This window comes from Ranitomeya variabilis, chromosome 4, assembly GCF_051348905.1.
Source record: "Ranitomeya variabilis isolate aRanVar5 chromosome 4, aRanVar5.hap1, whole genome shotgun sequence".
Classification (NCBI taxonomy): Eukaryota; Metazoa; Chordata; class Amphibia; order Anura; family Dendrobatidae; genus Ranitomeya; species Ranitomeya variabilis.
Genome location: NC_135235.1, coordinates 589,360,366 through 589,386,466, shown reverse-complemented (window position 1 = coordinate 589,386,466; position 26,101 = coordinate 589,360,366). Strand labels below are relative to the sequence as shown.

At 43.2% G+C, this 26,101-nt stretch overlaps 1 protein-coding gene across 4 annotated transcripts in view; it reads left to right on the top strand.

Moving 5' to 3' along the window:
* The window catches only part of CASS4 (Cas scaffold protein family member 4), a 93,067-nt gene that overhangs the window by 26,535 nt on the left and 40,431 nt on the right, over nt 1-26,101 (top strand). Inside the window, exon 1 of one of the 4 annotated variants that reach the window (XM_077253155.1) lies at nt 5,202-5,321. The exons of 2 other annotated variants lie outside the window; for them this stretch is intronic. In XM_077253155.1, the coding sequence (XP_077109270.1) occupies nt 5,292-5,321 (30 nt within the window). In that variant the 5' untranslated portion in view covers nt 5,202-5,291. Of the gene's footprint in view, nt 1-5,201; nt 5,322-18,357; nt 18,466-26,101 lie in introns of those variants that run through there. One more of the 4 variants, XM_077253157.1, reaches the window with a different exon arrangement.

Below are 26,101 nucleotides of genomic sequence, written 5' to 3'. Positions count from 1 at the left end.
TGCAGAGACACATTGATTTTAATGTGTCTACGTGTGTCAGTGGCTCCGGTACGTGAGAAAACTGTCACCACACGTACCGGAATCACTGACGTGTGAAACCGGCCTTAGGCTGCCAGAGATCGACTGCTGCATTTAGTACAGCCACAAGGGGCAGGAGCGAGCAGGTTCTATGAAGTCCAGGTGACTCTGACTAAATTATAGCTTTGTAGTTCCCAAAAATGGCTGCTGTGATCAGATGCCCTTGGGAAGAAAGGATAGATAATTTCTCAGCTTATCGAGATCAGACGATGCAAAAATTAAAAGGAATGGTAAAGTTATGGGGGTTATCCAGGATTATTCCGTCACAGTCGTATACGGGTACGGTACTTGCTCTTGCCACCCTCCATGTTTGCCCTTGTTGCCATACACCCGCTCTATTTCTATGAATCATCTTAAATATGCCTGTAAATTATAAATACTCCAGCGAGGCGGCGGCTTTCCATCATCTGCAAGTTCTGGCCCCCACCTATATATAGTGGAGTAAGGGGTCCGAAATAGAGGCCGGCCTCATCTATATATGACCAGGAACGCACCGCGCGGATTATCACAGACCAGGTGCCATATATTCCTACCCCTCCATGACACCGTCAGCTATTCATGAGGCTATGAAGGTGTATCTAAGTGTATCCTGGGTGACACTGTCCAGTCAGGAGGAGTATCCATCCCAGGTCATCATGTGTAATTCTGTCTGCTGAGCTGCTGTATCTAAGCCATTAATGTGTATTACTGTCTGCTCAAAGTATCCAAGCTCATCCTGTACGACACTGTCTGTTTAGTTGCTGTATCTAAATCTTAATGTGTGATGTAGTCTTCTGACCAGCTCTATCCAAATCTGTCTATTGAGCTGTTGCATCTAAACCTATTGTGTGATACTATCTGCTGAGCTATCTAAGCCATTGTGTGCTTATTTCTGCACAGCTCATGTATCCAAGCTATTAATGTGTCTACAACATTAATGTGTGATACTGTCTGCTCAGCTGCTGTATCTAAGCCATAAATATTAGATAGACCTATGCAGACAGTATCAAAGCCATTAATGTGTCGTACTGTCTGTTTAGCTGCTGTATCTAAGCCATTTATCTGTAATACTGTCCAGTTGCTGTATCTAAGCCTTTAATGTGTGATACTGTCTGCATAGGTGTTGCAGCTAAGCCAGTGTATCATACTGTCTGCTCAGCTGTTGTATCTAAGCCATTAATCTGTGATAATGTCTGCTCAGCTGCTGTATCTAAGCCACTAATGTGTGATACTGGCCGCTGAGCTAATGTAGCTAAGCCTATCTAGGCCCATTTATAAGCACAAGACCTGGGCTGATCCCAGACTGGGGGGACATTTGGTCGCTCCCTCGGGTGGGGGCTGTGAAGGGTAACCTGCAGGTTACTTGTCTGAGAGGTGATGATGATCATTTACTTCAAAGACAAACAACTTGTCAGGGGTGAAATATAACAAATGGCCACAAGGACAGGCCCGACCCTCTCCTTCCTCTGTGGCCTCAAGGACAGATTTAGTCTCCCTCACATTACTCCTGCAGCTCGGGATTCTGGGAAGATGAGGGGTGAAGCCGACCACAGGCAAGAAGAGTTGCCCCTAAAATTCTGCAGCATCCATATTTATAAAGGGTCACACGATCCACCACACTGGCTGACTAGAAAGGTCGTTACCCTAATAACCGGGGTAACGGTCTTCACAATGCCCCCAAATGTCATCATTAAGGGGGACCTGTTATTTGGAATAATTATGTAATATTTTACCTGGTGTAAATGCCGCTATTCTCCTGAATCCGGTGTTACTTTTCTTCTTCCTGTGCCTCTCTGTTCCTGAGATATGGCCCACTCTTCCCTGTATGTAAACCTAATATTGTTATTCAAGTGTGTGTGTCCCTCAAAAAAACACTCACAGGAGAGTTGAGAACCACACCCACTTGGCTATCGAGACTAGATTTATATACAGGGAAACGGGGGGCCATATCTCAGGAACGGAGAGGCGCTGGAAGAAAAGAGAAATAAGGCCGGATTCAGGAGAATGTAAAAGGTGACAGGTCCACTTTACCAGTGATTCAGCAGGGATGTGCCTATACACCGTCATTCTGTCACTATTGTATGCACACTAATATGAATGGTACTATTGTATGTACACAGGAATTGATCGTGCCATTACATGGTTAAAGCAACAGCACTTTTATAGAGTTACTAATATAATTGGTACTATTATATGGTGACTAACATGGTGAATACTGCTACATGGGCACTGCTATGTATAGTCCTATTATATAAATGTTAGTATGGAGGCACTATGATATGGCAATGATAAAAGCAGTGTAATAAAATATACACGGCTAGGAATGGTCCTACAACATAGCCACTGATATGACCGGTACTTTTTACATCGACACTGCTAGGCCTGACACTGTTCTTGGATACTAATATGGTAGGTTCTAATCAGAGGCGTAGCTAGGGTTTTGGTTCTGGGGGGCGAAGCTTCTGAGTGGGCCCCTAACCAGGTAACCTTCATTACAATTGGGTGATGCACCCTTATACTGGAGGAGAACCTCAGCAGATGACCGCGCTGTTACTGAAGATAATCTCTATATAAAGACCAACATAGATATTACCGCCATATGGTCAGTGGAAGATAGCCGTAGGCACTACTATAAATTGTGGTGCACAAGTAGGTGCCCAAACCATACTTATGTTGTGGATAAACTTGGCACACACGTGGTCAAATGAAAGTGAGATTTAATTGAAAGAGACTACATACAATATTGATACCAATACTGAGCCTCTGCTGCGTATGTGTCCCTATTACTGCACCTGATACCCCAATACTGAGCCGCTGCTGCCGTATGTGTCCCTATTACTGCACCTGATACCCCAATACTGAGCCGCTGCTGCCGTATGTGTCCCTATTACTGCACCTGATACCCCAATACTGTACCACTGCTGCCGTATGTGTCCCTATTACTGCACCTGATACCCCAATACTGAGCCTCTGCTGCCGTATGTGTCCCTATTACTGCACCTGATACCCCAATACTGAGCCGCTGCTGCCGTATGTGTCTCTATTACTGCACCTGATATCCCAATACTGAGCCTCTGCTGCCGTATGTGTCCCTATTACTGCACCTGATACCCCAATACTGAGCCGCTGCTGCCGTATGTGTCCCTATTACTGCACCTGATACCCCAATACTGAGCCGCTGCTGCCGTATGTGTCCCTATTACTGCACCTGATACCCCAATACTGAGCCTCTGCTGCCGTATGTGTCCCTATTACTGCACCTGATACCCCAATACTGAGCCGCTGCTGCCATATGTGTCCCTATTACTGCACCTGATACCCCAATACTGAGCCTCTGCTGCCGTATGTGTCCCTATTACTGCACCTGATACCCCAATACTGAGCCGCTGCTGCCATATGTGTCCCTATTACTGCACCTGATACCCCAATACTGAGCCTCTGCTGCGTATGTGCCCCAATTACTGCACCTGATACCCCAATACTGAGCCGCTGCTGCCGTATGTGTCCCTATTACTGCACCTGATACCCCAATACTGAGCCTCTGCTGCTGTATGTGTCCCTATTACTGCACCTGACACCCCAATACTGAGCCTCTGCTGCGTATGTGCCCCAATTACTGCACCTGATACCCCAATACTGAGCCGCTGCTGCCGTATGTGTCCCTATTACTGCACCTGATACCCCAATACTGAGCCTCTGCTGCTGTATGTGTCCCTATTACTGCACCTGATACCCCAATACTGAGCCTCTGCTGCGTATGTGCCCCAATTACTGCACCTGATACCCCAATACTGAGCCGCTGCTGCCGTATGTGTCCCTATTACTGCACCTGATACCCCAATACTGAGCCTCTGCTGCTGTATGTGTCCCTATTACTGCACCTGATACCCCAATACTGAGCCGCTGCTGCCATATGTGTCCCTATTACTGCACCTGATACCCCAATACTGAGCCGCTGCTGCCGTATGTATCCCTATTACTGCACCTCATACCCCAATACTGAGCCTCTGCTGCGTATGTGTCCCTATTACTGCACCTGATACCCCAATACTGAGCCGCTGCTGCCGTATGTGTCCCTATTACTGCACCTGATACCCCAATACTGAGCCTCTGCTGCTGTATGTGTCCCTATTACTGCACCTGACACCCCAATACTGAGCCTCTGCTGCGTATGTGCCCCAATTACTGCACCTGATACCCCAATACTGAGCCTCTGCTGCGTATGTGCCCCAATTACTGCACCTGATACCCCAATACTGAGCCGCTGCTGCCGTATGTGTCCCTATTACTGCACCTGATACCCCAATACTGAGCCTCTGCTGCTGTATGTGTCCCTATTACTGCACCTGATACCCCAATACTGAGCCGCTGCTGCCATATGTGTCCCTATTACTGCACCTGATACCCCAATACTGAGCCGCTGCTGCCGTATGTGTCCCTATTACTGCACCTGATACCCCAATACTGTACCACTGCTGCCGTATGAGTCCCTATTTCTCCACTTGCTTCTGCTCATCGGCTCATGCTACACTCACTACTCTGCTCCGGCTGCTGCTGCACTCACTGCTCTACTCCGGCTGCTGCTGCACTCACTGCTCTGCTCCAACGGCTGCTGCACTCTGCTACGGCTGCTGCTGCACTCACTGCTTTGTTCCGGCTGCTGCACTCACTGCTCGGCTGCTGCTGCACTCACTGCTCGGCTGCTGCACTCACTGCTCTGCCCAGGCTGCTGCTGCACTCACAGCATTGTTCTGGCTGCAGCACTCACTGCTCGGCTGCAGCTGCTGCACTCACTGCTCTTCCCAGGCTGCTGCACTCACTGCTCTGCTGCACTCACTGCTCTGTTTCGGCTGCTGCACTCACTGCTCTGCTGCACTCACTGCTCTACTGCACTCACTGCTCTTTCTGGCTGCTGCCCTCACTGCTCTGCTGCACTCACTGCTCTTCCTGGCTGCTGCCCTCACTGCTCTGCTGCACTCACTGCTCTGCTGCACTCACTGCTCTTCCTGGCTGCTGCCCTCACTGCTCTGCTGCACTCACTGCTCTGTTCCGGCTGCTGCCCTCACTGCTCTGCTGCCCTCACTGCTCTGCTGCCCTCACTGCTCTGCTGCCCTCACTGCTCTGCTGCCCTCACTGCTCTGCTCGGCTGCTTCAATGCAATCTTCAGACAGTGCAGACTCCGCCCACTCCCCTGAGCCTCCTGCAGGGCAGAGCAGCAGACTGCTGTCTCCAGGATGAAGAAGCCTTGTCTCTGCTGCCCACAGGTTTGTTCTTAGAGCAGGATGGGGTATATGCGAATCCCCCTGCCCCCTATTCAGCACTATTGCTTCTCACCAACCACACATCCTGCCTTTCCAGCACATCTAGTAGTCGGCAAACACCAGGAGGGGGAGGGGAGCAGTGTGCTGTGCACAGAGCTGTACATGCTCCCGAGTCCCCCCCATTGCTTGAGACTGAGGCTATGTGCACACGTATTTGTGAGGGCTGCGGAATTTTCCGCAGCAGATTTGATAAATCCGCAGGGCAAAAACACTGCATTTTTCCTGCGGATTTATTGCGGATTTACTGCGGTTTTTGTGCGGATTCCACTGCGGTTTTTCACCTGCGGTTTTCTATTATGGAGCAGGTGTAAAACTGCTGCGGAATCCGCACAAAGAATTGACATGCTGCGGAATGTAAACCGCTGCGTTTCCGCGCGTTTTTTTCCGCAGCATGTGTACAGAGTTTTCGGTTTTCATGGTACTGTAAACTCATGGGAAACTGCTGCGGACCCGCAGCAATTTCCGCAAGTGTGCACATAGCCATAGGGTGCATGATAGGTGCCCAGTCCTCTGCACAGTGTACATGTGTATAATATATGCACAGTACATGTAATGTGTATGTGTTATAACTGTGCCCTGTACTGCATGTTTGTGGCTGTGTATTTGTGCACTGCAATTCCTATATGTGTGTATTTGTGTGTATATATGGCATATAGCTGAACTTGTGTGTATGAAATAGGCTGTATGTGGGTATGTGCACACATTGAGCATTTGCTGCAGACATTTCCACATCAAAACGTGTCTTGTGGCAGGAAAAACGCAATATGACATGCATACGGCTTTACCTCATTTTCTACTTGCATTTTTTATGCGTTTTTTATTTGCTTTTCTTTCCCCCATTGCATTGGATAAGGTGAAAAACACTGAATGAATTGATATGCTGCAGATTGGAAACTGCTTCATATCTGCAAGGCAAAACTAAGCAACGTGTGCATGAGACGTCAGGAATCTCATTAACTTAGATGGTACTAAGAAATGCTGCAGTTTTTGCTGCAAAAAACACAGAGAATAATTAAAGAACCACTCCAGTGTTTTGTTTTGTATGTCAGTGCTGGAGTGGTGCTTTAAATCCAAGTCTCCTGTCTGATTTTCACCTTGTGGCATCTTCATGTAGTATCACCGCTGCTCCGGTCTGTCTCCAGCTGTTTGTGGCCTGTGGTCTTTGTCCTCTCTGTGTGGTGTTAATCAGTTGCTATGCGGTGGTACTATGTGGTCTGGTGATGGTATGGCAGTATTTTTCCTTGTATGTGGTATTACTTGGTCATTATGTTGTAATATTTGGTCTGGTCATGGTGTGGTATCCCTTGTATGTGGTATTATTTGATTACTATGTGGTGATAATATGTGGTCTGGTCATAGTGTGACAGTATTTATCCACTATGTGTGGTATTATTCGGTCACTGTGTGGTGATAATATGTAGTCTGGTCATGGTGTGGTGGTATTTATCCCCTATATGTGTGGTATTATTCGGTCACTGTGTAGTGATAATATGTGGTCTGGTCATGGTGTGACAGTATTTGTTCCCTGTATGTGGTATTACTTGGTCATTATGTTGTAATATGTGGTCTGGTCATGGTGTGGTATCCCTTGTATGTGGTATTATTTGATCACTGTGTGGTGATAATATGTGGTCTGGTCATAGTGTGACAGTATTTATCCACTATGTGTGGTATTATTCGGTCACTGTGTGGTGATAATATGTAGTCTGGTCATGGTGTGACAGTATTTGTACCTTGTATGTGGTATTAATTGGTCTTGGTATAGTGGATTATGTTATGTATGGAGATCACTTGTTCTCTCAGATTTCAGTAAGGGGAAGATAGTTATTTACATTAGAGATTAATTACTTGGACGTTTAACCCCTACTTGTCCTGTGATCGATGCGCAGTAGCAAATATGCACTTACAGCTGTTCTACGTTGTAAACAAGTAATTACCTATCCCAAAGACATATTCACACGTTTAGTATTTGGTCAGTATTTTACCTCAGTTTTTGTAAGCCAAAACCAGCAGTGGGTGATAAATGCAGAAGTGGTGACATGTTTCTATTATAGTTTTCCTCTGATTTTTCCGCTCCTGATTTTGGCTTACAAATAAATTATGTAAAATACTGAACAAGTGATCGTGGCCTGAGGGTGGGAACTTGTTGTTTAGTGGGGGTCTGACAGACATCCCACCTGCCGTTGCATTTTAAAATCGGGATAAAAGTTCCCCATTCTTCAGATCGTTGCAGTTTCCAATGGTTGGATTTTTCCAAGAGTTGGCAGTGGGTCTGTGGAAGGTTTGAAGGGTGGAGGCGGGGCTGGGGTGGAGCCTGGGCAGAATCTCAAGGGGGCACGAAAAGTTTGCCAGTATGGGGCCCTGAAATTCCCGGTGACAGCCCTGCTAATATGGATGGTACTATTTATATGGACGCCAATCAGAATAATAGTATTGTATGTACACTAGAATAAATGAAACCATTACATGAGAAATTCAATATACAGTGGCACGTAAAAGTTTGAATATCCCTGGTCAAAATTACTGTTATTGTGAACAGTTAATAAAGATGAAGATGAAATGATCTCTAAAAGGTCTAAAGTTAAAGATGATACATTACCTTTGTATTTAAGGCAACAAAAAAGTCATTTTTTTACATTTTAAAAATTAAAAAAAGGAAAGTGGGCCAATGTAAATGTTTGGGCACCCTTAGAGATTTGTGTGAACATATGATAATTTTGACCAAGGTTTCAGACATTAATTGGCCTATCAGGGTTATGGCTTGTTCATTATCATTGTTAGGAAAAGATAGGTGATGTAAATTTCCATCTTTATAAAAATCCAGCCTCGTCTAACCTTGTGCCAAAAAACAGCAGCCATGGGTTCTTCATAGCAGCTGCCTAGCATTCTGAAAATGAAAATGGTGGAGGCCCACAAAGCAGGAGGTTATAAGAAGAGAAAAGCGTTTTCAAGTTGCCCTTTCCTCAGTTCTAAATGTAATTAAGAAATGGCAGTTAACAGAAACAGTGGAGATCAAGATAAGGTCTGGAAGACCAAGCAAAATTTCAGTGAGGGCTGCTCATAGGATTGCTGGAGAGGCAAATCAGAACCCCCCCACTTGAATGCAAAACACCTTAAGAAAGATTTAGCGGACTCTAGAAGTTGTGGTACATTGTTCTACTGTTCACTCCTGCACAAATATGGCCTTCAAAGAAGAGTCATCAGAAGAAAACCTCTCCTGAGTCCTAACCATAAAATTCATCATCAGAAGTATGCAAAAGAGCATCTAAACAAGCCTGATGCATTTCTGAAACAAGACCTGTAGACCAATGAGGTTAAAAGAGAACTCTTTGGCCACAATTATCAAAGGTATGTGTGGAGAAAAAAGGGCACAGAATTTCAATCGTGCTTTGGGGTTGTGTTGCAGCCAATGGCACAGGGAACATGTCACAGGTAGAAGGAAAAATGTATTCGATTAAATTTCAACAAATTCTTGATGCAAAGATAACATAATCTGTAAAAAGCTGAAGATGAAAAGAGGATGGCTTCTACAAATGGATTTTGATCCTAAACACACGTCAAAATCCGCAACTACCTCAAAAGGTGCATGGTTTTACAATGGCCCTCTCAGTCCCCTTACCTGATCATCATTGAAAATCTGTGGCTAGACCTCAAAATAGCAGTGCATGTGTAAGGCTTCTTTTACACTTCCGTCTTCCAAATCTGCACAGGATCCGTCAAGACGTTGAAATGACGGATCCTGTCCAGATTGTGGAAAACGTGTGCACTGGGCCCGTCTTTCTGACGGACCCGTCAAGCCTATGTGCACCTGTTGTGTATGCGTCTTCGCAGCGGTTTTCCACCTCGAAAACGCATACACAACACAAACCAGGTTAAAAAAATAAAAACTTGCAGTATTCTCACCTACCGGCGTTCCCGCGCAGCGATGCTCCCGGCAGCTAGCGGCGTTCCCGGGAGCATCGGTAACGCTGCCCGGGAACCCCGGAATGTGAGAATATTGCGATTTTTTTATTTTTAACATGATATCTTGTTAAAAGAAAAAGAGAGCGAGAGAGAATTTCCCTGACGGGAAATTCTTCCACGCATGCTCTCTTTGAAAAGGGGGGACCCGTTGCTGGATTCCTGCTTTTCACAGGCAGCGACGCATCCTGCGCCCATAGGCTGCCATTGTAGCCAGTGACGGGCAGCGCAGGATGCCATCCGTCACAATCCGTCGCTAATACAAGTCTTTGAGAAAATGCAGGATCCTGCATTCTCAAAAAACTACGGATTGTGACGGGAGCTGAAAGACGGAAGTTTGAAAGAGGTCTAAGGCAGCCAGGGGGGTGGTAGTGTTCCCACACACTGGTGCCCCACAGATTAAACACAATGTCTCTTCTGCTGCATGTGCAGCAGTACACTCACGTTTACTGTCAGAGTCCCCTCGGCTTCTGTCACTCCGGCTCCCAATCCACTAACTCCACAAACCACTTCAGAGCAAAATATCCTTTTTCAACAGTTTAACTTTACTGGGCAGTAGAGTATCCATCATACATGCAGCATAATCTATGCAGAGTGACATTTCCTCAGCTTTCCTTGTTTCTCCTGCAGTCTCTTTCTCCTTCCAGCAATCCCTGCCTTGTTTTGAGACAATCTCTGTCCCACTCCTGGACAATCCCTGTCCTGCTTCTGAACAATCCCTGTTCCGTCCGTGCTCCAGGCCACCAGCATGCTACCATTCCCTGGTCTGGCTTCAATAGGAAAAGGTGTCAGGTTCACCATCTCAGCTTCACCTGCCCTGGTCGTATACCTCGGATCCTTTTCGAGTTGATCTCTGTTCTAGCTGGTGACCGCCAGCACATTCCTCAGCCTGGGGCCCCTTCCTGCCACAGCAGCTTTATGTCAATGGATGGAAGACTGTCCTTTCCCACTGTTCACTGCTGCATCCTGACTGCACTGAGCACTAGGAAGGGCCTGCCTATAGCCTCTCGTTTCATGCTGCACTGCTCTATAGCCTCTCCCTACTTGAAAACCCTTATGCCAACTAAACCTAAGATAATATTCCTATTCCTTATCTCTAATGTGCCCTACTAATCTAACCCCACTATTTTCCTGTGCTAACCTCTATACTATTCCTACTACATATATCAAATGCATCACAATACAGTGCACAAACAAGACAGTACATTACATCAACATTAGCAAAACGACATGGTGCAGCACGGAATACATGTGCATAGTGTCCTCGGGTGGGGAAGACACCTGACGGACTCCTTACACCTTGTCACCTCCTTACATATGCAAGACGAACTAGGAATCTCACAGAGGGGGGGGAATTTTCCAGGGAAGAATGGATGAAAATCCCTTAGGGTATGTGCACACATCCGGATTTCTTGCAGAAATTTCCTGAAGAAAACCGGAAATTTTCTGCAAGAAATCCGCATTTTTTTTTTTGCGTTTTTTTTCCAGTTTTTTCGCTGTTTTTTTTAGCATTTTGCAAGCGTAATTAGCTTGCAGAATGCTAAAGTTTTCCAAACGATCTGTAGCATCGCTTGGAAAACTGACTGACAAGTTGGTCACACTTGTCAAACATACTGTTTGACAAGTGTGACCAACTTTTTACTATAGATGCTGCTTATGCAGCATCTATAGTAAAAGATAGAATGTTTAAAAATAATAATAATAAAAAAAAAATAGTTATACTCACCCTCTGCAGACAGCCGATCTCAGCGGCGTCCGTTCCTATAGATGCCGGTGTGGTTCAGGACCTTCGATGACGTCGTGGCTTGTGATTGGTCGCGTGAGTCACATGAGCGGTCACGCGACCAATCACAAGACAGCGATGTCACCACAGGTCCTGAACCACACCATCTATAGGAACGGAAGAGAGAGCATGCACCGGAGAGGCGGGAACACTTCGGGGGCCATCAGAGGGTGAGTATAGGACTATTTTTTATTTTAATTCTTTTTTTTTTTACCAATTATATGGTGCCCAGTCTGTGGAGGAGAGTCTCCTCTCCTCCACCCTGGGTACCAACCGCGCATAATCTGCTTACTTCCCGCATGGTGTGCATAGCCCCGTGCGGGAAGTAAGCAGATCAATGCACTCCTAGGTGTGCGGAATCCCCGCAATTCCGCATTTTTAATGAACATGTTGCTTTTTTTTCCGCGATGCGATTTTTTCGCGGAAAAAAATGCAACATTTGCACAAAAAATGCGGAATACCCTGTAAATAATAGGAGGCATATGTTAGCGGTTTTTTCGCGTTTTTATCACGTTTTTATAGCGAAAAAACACGAAAAAAACGCAAAAAATCCTGAACGTGTGCACATGGCCTTAAAGAAGAATTGAATGACTCTTGGCTGGCTACAAAAAGTGTTTACTAGCTGCAATACATACAAATGGGGGTGCTACTAGGTACTAACCATGCATGGTGCCCAAAATTTAGCATGTTCCTTTTTGTAATTTATAAAATGTAACAAATGACAATAAAATGTGTTATCTTTAACTTTAGGCCTTTTAGGGTACCGTCTCACAGTGGCACTTTTGTCGCTACGACGGTACGATCCGTGACGTTCCAGCGATATCCATACGATATCGCTGTGTCTGACACGCAGCAGCGATCAGGGACCCTGCTGAGAATCGTACATCGTAGCAGATCGTTTGGAACTTTATTTCGTCGCTGGATCTCCCGCTGTCATCGCTGGATCGGTGTGTGTGACACCGATCCAGCGATGCGTTCGCTTGTAACCAGGGTAAACATCGGGTTACTAAGCGCAGGGCCGCGCTTAGTAACCCGATGTTTACCCTGGTTACCATCGTAAATGTAAAAAAAAAAAACCGTACATACTCACATTCCGGTGTCCGTCAGGTCCCTAGCCGTCTGCTTCCCACACTGACTGACTGCCGGCCGGAAAGTAAAAGCACAGCACAGCGGTGACGTCACCGCTGTGCTCTGCTTTCACTTTACGGCCGGCACTCAGTCAGTGCGGGAAGCAGACAGCTAGGGACCTGACGGACACCGGAATGTGAGTATGTACGGTTTGTTTTTTTTACATTTACGATGGTAACCAGGGTAAACATCGGGTTACTAAGCGCGGCCCTGCGCATAGTAACCCGATGTTTACCCTGGTTACCCGGGGGCTTCGGCATCGTTGGTCGCTGGAGAGCGGTCTGTGTGACAGCTCCCCAGCGACCACACAACGACTTACCAACGATCACGGCCAGGTCGTATCGCTGGTCGTGATCGTTGGTAAATCGTTTTGTGTAATGGTACCCTTAGAGATCATTTAATCTTCTACTTGCTTACCTGTTCACAATAGCAGTAATTTTGATCAGGGGTGCCCAAAGTTTTACATGGCTCTGTATATTGATACTACCATAACAATACTGTTATATGAAATAGACTTTTATATATGGTGGTAGATTATATAGCCAATGATATTGTTCATGCTATACCTGTGTGAATGATGCTATTATATGGACATTGATATGATGGTACTATTATGGTACTATTGGGTAGTACACAATCCGTCCTGAATGTAGCATTCAGGATCATATTCCTCACCAACCTCTACACCAATTATTCTACCCTGTGCCAGTCGTTGCACTGGTTGTCCACTTGATATAGAGTTCAATATTAACTGATCACTCACCCAGAAAGTGCTCCACGCTTCTGCAACACCCTATATCTCCTCCCTCGTCTCAGTCTGCCACCCTACCTGTGCTCTCCGTTCTGCTACTGACCTAAGAAAACCGAAAACAAATGGACACTAGAGCTAATTAGACATAATATGAACTTTAACCCCTTTACCCCCAAAGGTGGTTTGCACGTTAATGACCAGGCCAATTTTTACAATTCTGACCACTGTCCCTTTATGAGGTTATAACTCTGGAACGCTTCAATGGATCCTGGTGATTCTGACACTGTTTTCTCGTGACATATTGTACTTCATGATAGTGGTAACATTTCTTTCATATTACCTGCGTTTATTTGTGAAAAAAACGAAATTTGGCGAAAATTTTGAAAATTTCGCAATTTTCCAACTTTGAATTTTTATGCAATTAAATCACAGAGATATGTCACACAAAATACTTAATAAGTAACATTTCCCACATGTCTACTTTACATCAGCACAATTTTGGAACCAAAATTTTTTCTTGTTACGGAGTTATAAGGGTTAAAAGTTGACCAGCAATTTCTCATTTTACAACACCATTTCTTTTTTAGGGACCACATCTCATTTGAAGTCATTTTGGGGGATCTATATGATAGAAAATAACCAAGTGTGACACCATTCTAAAAACTGCACCCCTCAAGGTGCTCAAAACCACATTCAAGAAGTTTATTAACCCTTCAGGTGTTTCACAGGAATTTTTGTAATGTTTAAATAAAAATGGACATTTAACTTTTTTTCACAAAAAATTTACTTCAGCTCCAATTTGTTTTATTTTACCAAGGGTAACAGGATAAAATGGACCCCAAAAGTTGTTGTACAATTTGTCCTGAGTATGCCGATACCCCATATGTGGGGGTAAACCACTGTTTGGGCGCATGGCAGAGCTCGGAAGCAAAGGAGCGCCATTTGACTTTTCAATGCAAAATTGACTGGAATTGAGATGGGACGCCATGTTGCGTTTGGACAGCCCCTGATGTGCCTAAACATTGAAACCCAACCACAAGTTACACCATTTTGGAAAGTAGACCCCCTAAGGAACTTATCTAGATGTGTGGTGAGCACTTTGACCCATTAAGTGATTCACAGAAGTTTATAATGCAGAGCCGTAAAAATAAAAAAATCATATTTTTTCAAAAAAATGATCTTTTCGCCCCCAATTTTTTATTTTCCCAAGGGTAAGAGAAGAAATTGGACCCCAAAATGTGTTGTACAATTTGTCCTGAGTATGCTGATACCCTATATGTGGGGGTAAACCACTGTTTGGGCGCATGGCAGAGCTCGGAAGGGAAGGAGCGCTGTTTGACTTTTCAATGCAAAATTGACAGGAATTGAGATGGGACGCCATGTTGCGTTTGGTGAGCCACTGATGTGCCTAAACATTGAAACGCCCCACAAGTGACACTATTTTGGAAAGTAGACCCCCTAAGGAACTCATCTAGATGTGTTGTGAGAGCTTTGAACCCCCAAGTTATTTTTTAGCCCCCAGTTTTGTATTTTTCCAAGGGTAACAGTTGAAATTGGACCCCAAAAGTTGTTGTCCAATTTGTCCTGAGTACGCTGATACCCCATATGTGGGGGGGGGAACCACCGTTTGAGCGCATGGCAGAGCTCGGAAGGGAAGGAGCGTCATTTGGAATGCAGACTTAGGTGGATTGGTCTGCAGGCGTCACATTGCGTTTGCAGAGCCCCTAATGTACCTAAACAGTAGAAACCCCCCACAAGTGACACCATATTGGAAACTAAACCCCCCAAGGAACTTATCTAGATGTGTTGTGAGAACTTTGAACCCCCAAGTGTTTCACTACAGTTTATAACGCAGAGCCGTGAAAATAAAAAATCTTTTTGTTTCCACAAAAATTATTTTTTAGCCCCCAGTTTTGTATTTTCCCAAGGGTAACAGAAATTGGACCCCAAAAGTTGTTGTCCAATATGTCCTGAGTACGCTGACACCCCATATGTTGGGGTAAACCCCTGTTTGGGCGCACGGGAGAGCTCAGAAGGGAAGGAGCACTGTTTTACTTTTTCAACGCAGAATTGGCTGGAATTGAGATTGGACGCCATGTCGCGTTTGGAGAGCCCCTGATGTGCCTAAACAGTGGAAACTCCCCAATTATAACTGAAGCCCTAATCCAAACACAACCCTAACCCTAATCCCAATGGTAACCCTAACCACACCCCTAACCCTAATCCCAACCCTATACCCAACCGTAAATGTAATCCAAACCCTAACCCTAACTTTAGCCCCAACCCTAACCCTAACTTTAGCCCCAACCCTTACTGAAGCCTTAACCCTAGCCCCAACCCTAACCCTAGCCCTAACCCTAACTTTAGCCCCAACCCTAACCCTAATGGGAAAATGGAAATAAATACATTTTTTTAATTTTTCCCTAACTAAGGGGGTGATGAAGGGGGGATTGATTTTCTTTTATAGCTTTTTTTTGGCGGATTTTTATGATTGGCAGCCATCACACACTGAAAGACGCTTTTTATTGCAAAAAATAGTTTTTGCGTCTCCACATTTTGAGAGCTATAATTTTTCCATATTTTGGTCCACAGAGTCATGTGAGGTCTTGTTTTTTGCGGGACGAGTTGACGTTTTTATTGGTAACATTTTCGGGCATGTGACATTTTTTGATCGCTTTTTATTCCGATTTTTGTGAGGCAGAATGGCCAAAAACCAGCTATTCATGAATTTCTTTTGGGGGAGGCGTTTATACCGTTCAGCGTTTGGTAAAATGGATAAAGCAGTTTTATTTTTCGGGTCAGTACGATTACAGCGATACCTCATTTATATCATTTTTTTTTATATTTTGGCGCTTTTATGCAATAAAAAAAACTATTTTATATAAAAAATAATTATTTTTGCATCGCTTTATTCTGAGGACTATAATTTTTATTTTTTCTTTGATGACGCTGCTCGTTTTTTGCGGGACAAGATGACGTTTTCAGTGGTACCATGGTTATTCATATGTCTTTTTGATCGCGTGTTATTCCACTTTTTGTTTGGCGGTATGATAATAAAGCGTTGCTTTTTGCCTCGTTTTTTTTTTTTTTTTTTTTTACGGTGTTCACTGAAGGGGTTAACTAGTGGGACAGTTTTATAGGTCGGGTCGTTACGGACGCGGCGATACTAAATTGGTGTACGTTTATTGTTTTTTTTTAATTTAGATAGAGAAATGTATTTGTAGGAGCCCCCTCCCTGCGCGATGCTTCCCTATACCGCCAGAACACTGCGAACATGTTTGATCGCAGTGTGCCGGGGGTTAATGTGGCGGGGGCGGTCCGTGACCGCTCCTGGTACATAGTGCCGGATGTCTGCTGCGATCGCATATGACGTACTATCCCGTCGGTGGTCATACGAGCCCACCCCAGTACTGCAACGACCAGGAATCTGGGGCGTTGCATATAGACTGTGTCATGAGTGAACACTGATATGTTGGTAATATTACATGGCACTGATATACCTGGCATGGTTAGATGGACTCTTATGGTAGGTATGGACTCGGGTAGCAATGGTACCGTAATACAGATAATTGTTTAGTTGTATCATTTGTATGCACCAAAAATGATTACATTGGCACTGCAATGACTGGCACTGTTATATGGATCCTTACTGTACATAGATGGCACTATTACACATGTGTATACCACTGAGACATGAGCCGGTAGTAACCCGAGATACTGTTAGGACTGGCACTTATATATAGATATTAATATGTGTTTGTGCCCACAATTAATATATGGGCAATAATATGTAACTGTAAATAGTTCCTGTATTGGGTACTACTATTGCTTGCGTAGCTTTATGATGGGGTCTTCCGGATGGACAAGAGCCTGAGCCGGCCATACATAGTAGATGACTTTGGGCCTAACGAAGCTTCAGCAGCCATCTCGGCCGTCTCTCCCACACACAGGAGCGCTCGCTTGGCTGAGAAAGCTGACAACTGTCTCTGCCGGAACAAAACGATTGTAGTTCTGAAACAGGACGTGCCGGATCGACATCTTCCCCAATGATCGTTTGGCTGGTGCCCTCATACATATTAGAGTGTCAGCCCAACCCGCCGATATTGGTGGGTTCATCCAAATTTAATATGTGTCTGGGGGGCTTAGGAATATCCTTTCTTCCATTCAATTCTGGCAAAACAGTCGTGTTTTCAATGGGGAGAGGGGAGCAGGCCGTTTCAGCTGATTATGTTCCATGAAAACAAAAGGATCTGCTGTTGAAATTCCATTTGCCCAATCCTTCCCCACCCCCCACATAATCTACCAAAGACTAGTCAGGGAGCCCCCCATACACATCAAATGGTCATCCAGTATGTCTTGACTGCATGGCTACCTTCAATCAGTGGCCCCTCACATGGTAGGAGCATGGAGGAGAACAGAGCAGCACTCTACCAGGCCTAACAATCAGTAGTGCATGGAGGGCTACCACCGCAGGGTGGTACCCAGAGTAAGGACCGCTAGGACTCACCCTTAAAGACAGCCAGTGGCAGTAGCCTTCACTTACATGGCATCAGGGTCGATGCACTCGGGAAACATGTCAGCTACCTGTTAGACTACTATACCGTCCTTAAAGAGAATCTGTCACCAGGTTTTTGCTTCCTTATCTGAGCACAGCATAATGTAGGAAAATAGACCCCGATTCCAACAATATATTACTTAGTTTACTGGGTACAGCAGTTGTGACACAGTGTTCTTAGATCTAGCATAAAGCAGGGCTCAAAAGCCACGCCAGGCTCTTTATGCACTTTGTCTATTGACAATAAGCTGCTTATCAGAGGAGGGGGCGTGGTTGAGCACTTGGAGCTGGGGAGCAAATCTGGCCAGTGATGATCTCCTGGTCATAAAACCTTCATTGTAAGTAAAACAATAGCACACAGCCTAATAAATGACACATCTCTGAAAACAGTGTCTCAGCCTCTACTTTATACTGTATTCATATTACATAGAAAAAGCCTGCTGACAGATTCCCTTTAAAGGGAAACACTTCAATAAATCTTGTACATAAATTATAAAAATTACATCAGTGTCACTTGCCCGATATAAAACATGGCAACATTATAATTATATGTTCTGCAAATGACAAACAAGACAGAAGGCACAAGACGGCTTCCATTCCTTACAAAGTATTGATGTCCATACAAACCCAACATGACACCTTTTATACAGTGCCGCCTCTTTATTTGGTGCCCAGTTTCCCACTGTAGAACATGAATAAATGATTAGATAAATCAGCTTTGGAAGAAATTTTTTTATCTTTCCTTGTACACAACAGCCTCAGCTTTATTATTAGCCTCTGTAACTTCCTGTGTGAGTCTGCATCCAACAGCAGCGGGCAACCGAGCGAATATCTCCAGGGTGCAAGCAAAAAACAGAACGTTCTGTGGGTGTCCACATACCCAAGGAAGGAAAAGATCTGATGAGCTACAGTAAGAAACACATTATGAGTATTTAGTCTGATATAGCAGTTATATTCTTGTACATAGGGGGCAGTATTATAATAGTTATATTCTTGTACATAGGGGGCAGTATTATAGTGGTTATATTCTTGTACATAGGGGGCAGTATTATAATAGTTATATTCTTGTACATAGGAGGCAGTATTATAGTGGTTATATTCTTGTACATTAGGGGCAGTATTATAGTGGTTATATTCTTGTACATAGGGGGCAGTATTATAGTAGTTATATTCTTGTACATAGGGACAGTATTATAGTAGTTATATTCTGGTACATAGGGGGCAGTATTATAGTAGTTATATTCTTGTACATAGGGAGCAGTATTATAGTAGTTATATTCTTGTACATAGGGGGCAGTATTATAATAGTTATATTCTTGTACATTAGGGGCAGTATTATAGTGGTTATATTCTTGTACATAGGGGGCAGTATTATAATAGTTATATTCTTGTACATAGGGACAGTATTATAGTAGTTATATTCTGGTACATAGGGGGCAGTATTATAGTAGTTATATTCTTGTACATAGGGAGCAGTATTATAGTAGTTATATTCTTTTACATAGGGGGCAGTATTATAATAGTTATATTCTTGTACATAGGGTGCAGTATTATAGTAGTTATATTCTTGTACATAGGGGCAGTATTATAGTAGTTATATTCTTGTACATAGGGGCAGTATTATAGTAGTTATATTCTTGTACATAGGGGCAGCACAGTGGCTCAGTGGATAGCATTGCAGCGCTGGAGTCCTGGGTTCTAATCCCACCTTGGACAACATCTGCAAGGAGTTTGTATGTTCTCCCCGTGTTTGCGTGGGTTTCCTCAGGGTTCTCCGGTTTCCTCCCACATTCCAAAGACATACTGATAGGGAATTTAGATTGTGAGCCCCATCAGGGACAGTGATGATAATGTGTGCAAAACTGTAAAGTGCTGTGGAATATGTTAGTGCTATATAAAAATAAAGATTATTATTATTATTATTATAGGGGCAGTACTATAGTAGTTATATTCTTGTATGCAGGGAGCAATATAATAGTAGTTATATTCTTGTACAAAGGGGCAATACTATAGTAGTTATATTCTTGTACATAGGGGGAGTATTATAGTAGTTATATTCTTGTACATAGAGGCAGTGTTATAGTAGTTATATTCTTGTATATAAGAGCAGTATTATAGTAGTTATATTCTTGTATATAGGGGCAGTATTATAGTAGTTATATTCTTGTACATAGGGGCAGTATTATAGTAGTTATATTCTTGTGCATAGGGACAGTATTATAGTAGTTATATTCTTGTATATAGGAGCAGTATTATAGTAGTTATATTCTTGTATATAGGGGCAGTATTATAGTAGTTATATGCTTGTACATAGGGACAGTATTATAGTAGTTATATTCTTGTACATAGGGACAGTATTATAGTAGTTATATTCTTGTATATAGGAGCAGTAATATAGTAGGTATATTCTTGTACATAGGGGGAGTATTATAGTAGTTATATTCTTGTACATAGAGGCAGTATTATAGTAGTTATATTCTTGTACATAGGGACAGTATTATAGTGGTTATATCCTTGCATATAGGAGCAGTATTATAGTAGTTATATTCTTGTATATAGGGGCAGTATTATAGTGATTATATTCTTGTACATATGGGACAGTATTATAGTATTATATTCTTGTACAGATGAGGCAGTATTATAGTAGTTATATTCTTGTACATAGGAGCAGTATTATAGTAGTTATATTCTTGTACATAGGAGCAGTACTATAGTAGTTGTATTATCTTACATTGGAGCAGTATTATAGTAGTTATATTCTTGTACATATGGGTAGTATTATAGTAGTTATATTCTTTTACATTGGAGCAGTATTATAGTAGTTTTATTCTTGTACAGATGAGTCAGTATTATAGTAGTTATATTCTTGTACATAGGAGTAGTATTATAGTAGTTATATTCTTGTACATAGGGGCAGTATTATAGTAGTTATATTCTTGTACATAGGAGCAGTATTATAGTAGTTATATTCTCTTACATTGGAGCAGTATTACAGTAGTTATATTCTTGTACATAGGGGTAGTATTATAGTAGTTATATTCTTGTACATAGGAGCAGTATTATTGTAGTTATATTCTCTTACATTGGAGCAGTATTATAGTATTTATATTCTTGTACATAGGGGAAGTATTATAGTAGTTATATTCTTGTACATAGGAGCAGTATTATAGTAGTTATATTCTTGTACATAGGGGCAGTATTATAGTAGTTATATTCTTGTACATTGGGGCAGTATTATAGTAGTTATATTCTTGTACATAGGGGCAGTATTATAGTAGTTATATTCTTGTACATAGGAACAGTATTATAATAGTAATACTCTTCTACATTGGGGCATTATTGTAGTAGTTATATTTTTGTTCATGGGGCAGTATTACAGTACTTATACTCTCTTACACAACAGGCAGTGTTAGTTATATTTTTTCTACACAGTGGCAATGTTATCGAAGCTACATTGTTGTGCACAGGTGGTATTATTTATGGATGGTTTGAAGAATATTAGATTGAAGGTTTACTTTTATTCAGTATGACAACCATTTCTGGGAGGTAGAAAAATACTCAGAGTTGTCACTTTCTCCGCTCTGCTTTGGATCATACACAGCATATTGCTTATCAGGGGTTGACGCTGGACAATGAAATATGCGCATCCTCTGGAGGCACGATGGCAGGAACAATTAGAAACCCCTGCAAAGAAAACACTAGGAACTAGTTCTTATTATACTTTCCTTTTAGATATTTATTTTTTTTACCTCTTCTGAGTTTCTTCATCCCCCAGTTGTACTCTCCTACGTGGGTTTTGGGTGATGGAGTAGCCTACTGGTTGGAGTTTTGTGTCAGGGGACATTCCTGGAAGTGAGACCCTCCATTACCTCGGCTTAGCTTCCCCTCACTGCCAGGAATGCCTGTAACCTGTCAATCTGCAGCCATGTGTTTGTGCTTAGCTGGGAATTAGTGACCTGTGAGGAAGTTATATGATTACTCTGGTGATATTGTGAACACAAATACTGGTGCTTGGAAACCAGCAAACAATCCACGATCACACAATCAGCCTGTAATTTATTATTTAGATTTTATTATCACAGGTGACGTGTTATCTAATGTCATTTTTGTGGGGCTGCAATGATTACGGGGAGCAGGCACACTTGGTAATTTCTGTTGGGTCCGTTCGGTCCGAGGGCTTCTTGCACGTGTGCTGTTTTCGGCTGCATCTTGTATTTTGTATCAACTTTATTTAGACCTTAACAATGCCACTGTGAGAACAAAATGGTGGACTCCAGTCATTGCGCCTCCCGCTACTCTCTACTGTATATCTGATAATCACTCATTGTGTACAGTATATATACTTCTTTGACAGACCATATGCTCACATTACCCCTGAGGAAGCCACAAAGGGTGGTGGCGAAACGCGTGGGGTCCTCTAGTCTTCCATCACCTATTTGTTTGCCTGCGTGATCTCTCTTCAATTCCCTTGCGGCACATCTTTTTGGGATGGTAACTTTTTTAGATGGCAGTTATAGGCTCTGGATTAGGCCGGCGTCACACTAGGCGTATGAAAATACGGTCCGTTTTTTACGGCCGTAATACGCAGTAATTGTCCCAAAACAGTGTTCCGTATTCAATTGTGAGGATGCGATTTTTACGCACAAATTTATCCGTGTGTCATCCGTATGGCTTCCGTACGGCGATTTTTCCTCGCAGGCTTGCAAAATGGACATATCATGGATCCATCGGCTCAAATATTCTTAAAAACATATATACAGTCTATATATATATATATATATATATATATATATATATATATGTCAGTGAGACACATATATATATTTATATTTAATTCAGCGCTAGTTAACAGAAAAGCCGGTAATTCAATTGCCGGCTTTTCCTATCTCCTTCACAAACCCAACAGGATATGAGACATGGGTTACATACAGTAAACCATCTCATATCCCTTCTTTTATTACATATTCCTCTTTACTAATGTAACAAGTGTCTCTGAGTAAAATTTGGGGTCTCTAGCTATTAAATTAAAGGGTTAAATCCCGGAAAAAATTGGCGTGGGCTCCCGCGCAATTTTCTCCGCCAGAGTGGGAAAGCCAGTGACTGAGGGCAGATATTAATAGCCTACAGAGGGACCATGGTTATAGCACCCCCCCTGGCTAAAAACATCTGACCCCCAGCCACCCCAGAAAAGGCACATCTGTAATATGTGCCTATTCTGGCACTTAGCCTCTCTCTTCCCACTCCCCTGTAGCAGTGGGATATGGGGTAATGAAGGGTTAATGTCACCTTGCTATTGTAAGGTGACATTAAGCCAGGTTAATAATGGAGAGGCGTCAATTATGACACCTATCCATTATTAATCCAATAGTACGAAATGGTTAATAAAACACACACATTATTAAAAAGTATTTTAATGAAATAGACACATGGTGTTTTAATATTTTATTATACTCTTAATCCACCTGAAGACCCTTGTCACCTGAAATAAAGTTAAAAAAAAAAAACAACAATATTCCATACCTTCCGTCGTTCAGTCTTGTCCCATGCTGTAAATCCATCTGAAGGGGTTAAATCATTTTACACCCATGAGCTCTGCTAATGCAGCTGTGCTCCTGACTGTAAAACTTGGTGAATGAATGGAATGCAGGGGAATGTACTGTAGTTACCTCGAGTTGCGGTGATGCGCCCTCTACTGGCTGAACTCATATGAACTCGAGCCTGAGAAAATATTCTGAAAAGTTCCCAGGCTCGAGTTCATGAGTTCATCCAGTACTATTGGATTAATAATGGATAGGTGACATAATTGACGCCTCTCCATTATTAACCTGGCTTAATGTCACCTTACAATAGCAAGGTGGCATTAACCCTTTATTACCCCATATCCCACCGCTACACGGGAGTGGGAAGAGAGAGGCTAAGTGCCAGAATAGGCTCATCTTACAGATGTGCCTTTTCTGGGGTGGCTGGGGGGCAGATGTTTTTAGCCAGGGGGGCCTATAACCATGGTCCCTCTCTAGGCTATTAATATCTGCCCTCAGTCACTGGCTTTACCACTCTGGTGGAGAAAATTGCGCGGGAGCCCACGCCAATTTTTTCCGGGATTTAACCCTTTAATTTAATAGCTAGAGACCCCAAATTTTACACAGAGACACTTGTTACATTAATAAAGAGGAATATGTAATAAAATAAGGGATATGAGATGGTTTACTGCATGTAAACCATGTCTCATATCCTGTCGGGTTTGAGAAGGAGATAGGAAAAGCCGGCAATTGAATTACCAGCTTTTCTGCTATCTAGCGCTGAATTAAATATATATATGTGTCTCACTGACATATATATATATATATATATATATATATACATACATATATACACATACTATGCGTAGACATTTATTCTATCTATTCTATTCTGTCAGTGTGATTTTACTGTACACCGCACTGAATTGCCGACTTTTCGATAGAACTCCGGTGCGTATTTCTCGCAAGTCACACGCATGGTCCATGTGTAATCCGTAATTTTCTCTCCCCCGTAGACTTTCATTGGCGGATTTTCTGCGCAATACGCTGACAAACGCATCGCAGCATGCATGCTGCGATTTTCTACGCCCGTAACATACCGTATATTACAGATTTTCTGCGCTCATATGTCCATAAAACTCGCTAGTGTGAAGGCGGCCTTAGGATCTGTATTTTACTTACTTGTGCGCAGGAATTTACTTACTTACCTGATGCTCATTACCATTACCCTGTTGAGCCTAGCACCATCTCTTTACATCTTTAGCATTTTTTGCCTGTGCCACAAATGTATTTCACCTTGCCATTCCATTGATAAAGATCCGCATTGCATTGTGCATTTGATTGTCATATAAATAGTTGATGTTTATTATTAACTAGATGGTGGCCCGATTCTAATGCATCGGGTATTCTAGAATATGTATGTATGTATATAGCAGTCACATAGTATATAGCACAGGCCACATAGTATATAGGAGCCATGTAGTATATAGCAGACAAATACTACATGGCCTGTGCTATATACTATGTGGCTGCTATATACATACATACATATTTATTCTAGAATACCCGATGCGTTAATACAGGCCACGCAGTATATAGCACAGCCCAAACAGTATATAACACAGCCCACGCAGTATATAGCAGCCACGCAGTGTATAACACAGGCGACGTAGTATATAACACAGGCCACGCAGTATATAACACAGGGCACATAGTATATAGCACAGCCCATGCAGTATATAACACTGTCCATGTAGTATATAGCACAGCCCACGCAGTATATCACACAGCCCACGCAGTATATCACACAGCCCACGCAGTATATCACACTGCCTATGTAGTATATAGCACAGCCCCCGCAGTATATCACGCAGCCCACGCAGTATATCACACTGCCCATGTAGTATATAGCACAGCCCACGCAGTATATCACACAGCCCACGTAGTATATAGCAGTGTGGGTACCATATCCCTGTTAAAAAAAAATAATTAAAATAAAAAATAGTTATATACTCACCCGGCGGGATCCACTGAAGCTCTGGCGATGCGCTCGCGGCTGCCGCCATCTTCCGTTCCCAGGATGCATTGCAAAATTACCCAGAAGACTTAGCAGTCTCGCGAGACCGCTAAGTCTTCTGGGTAATTTCGCAATGCATCTCTGAGAACGGAAGATGGCGGCAGGCGCGAGCGCATCGTCGGACTACGGAGGGTGAGAATAGCAGGTTTTTTGTTTTTTATTATTTTTAACATTACATCTTTTTACTATTGATGCTGCATTAGGCAGCATCAATAGTAAAAAGTTGGGGACACACAGGGTTAATAGCAGCGGTAACGGAGTGCGTTACCCGCGGCATAACGCGGTCCGTTATCGCTGGCATTAACCCTGTGTGAGCGGTGACTGGAGGGGATTATGCGGGCGCCGGGCACTGACTGCAGGGGAGTAGGGAAGGAGTAATCGGACTGTGCCCGTCGCTGATTGGTCGCAGCAGCCATGACAGGCAGCTGGCGAGACCAATCAGCGACGCGGGATTTCCGTGACGGAAGTTGCGGACAGAAAGACGGAAGTACCCCTTAGACAATTATATATATAGATTGGCACCTTGCATTTTTAATACCACAATATGGGGGTCAATTTTGGACATTGTGCCTAGAATCAGAGACACATGTCTATGTGATTTATTCATTTTTGCATGGCTTGATTATCAGACTTTATCATATGACGGCTCTTATGTGTACCATTTAAAGGGAACCTGTCACCAGGTTTGGCTGATATGAGATAAGACCATCACTTTTCAGGCCTGATATACAGCATTCTATAATGCTGTATATAAGCCCCAACCCGACCTGCAAGGCAAGAAAAAGAGCTTTTATTATACTCACCTGCGGGGTCCGATCAGAGGGGTGTCGCAGGTCTTGGTCCGGCGCCTCCCTCCTTCTTGCGATGCCGTCCTCTGCCTTGCTTCGTGTGGATGACGCGTCCACACAGTCCCCCCGACATCGCGCTCCTGCTTAGGCGGGCTTCTCTAA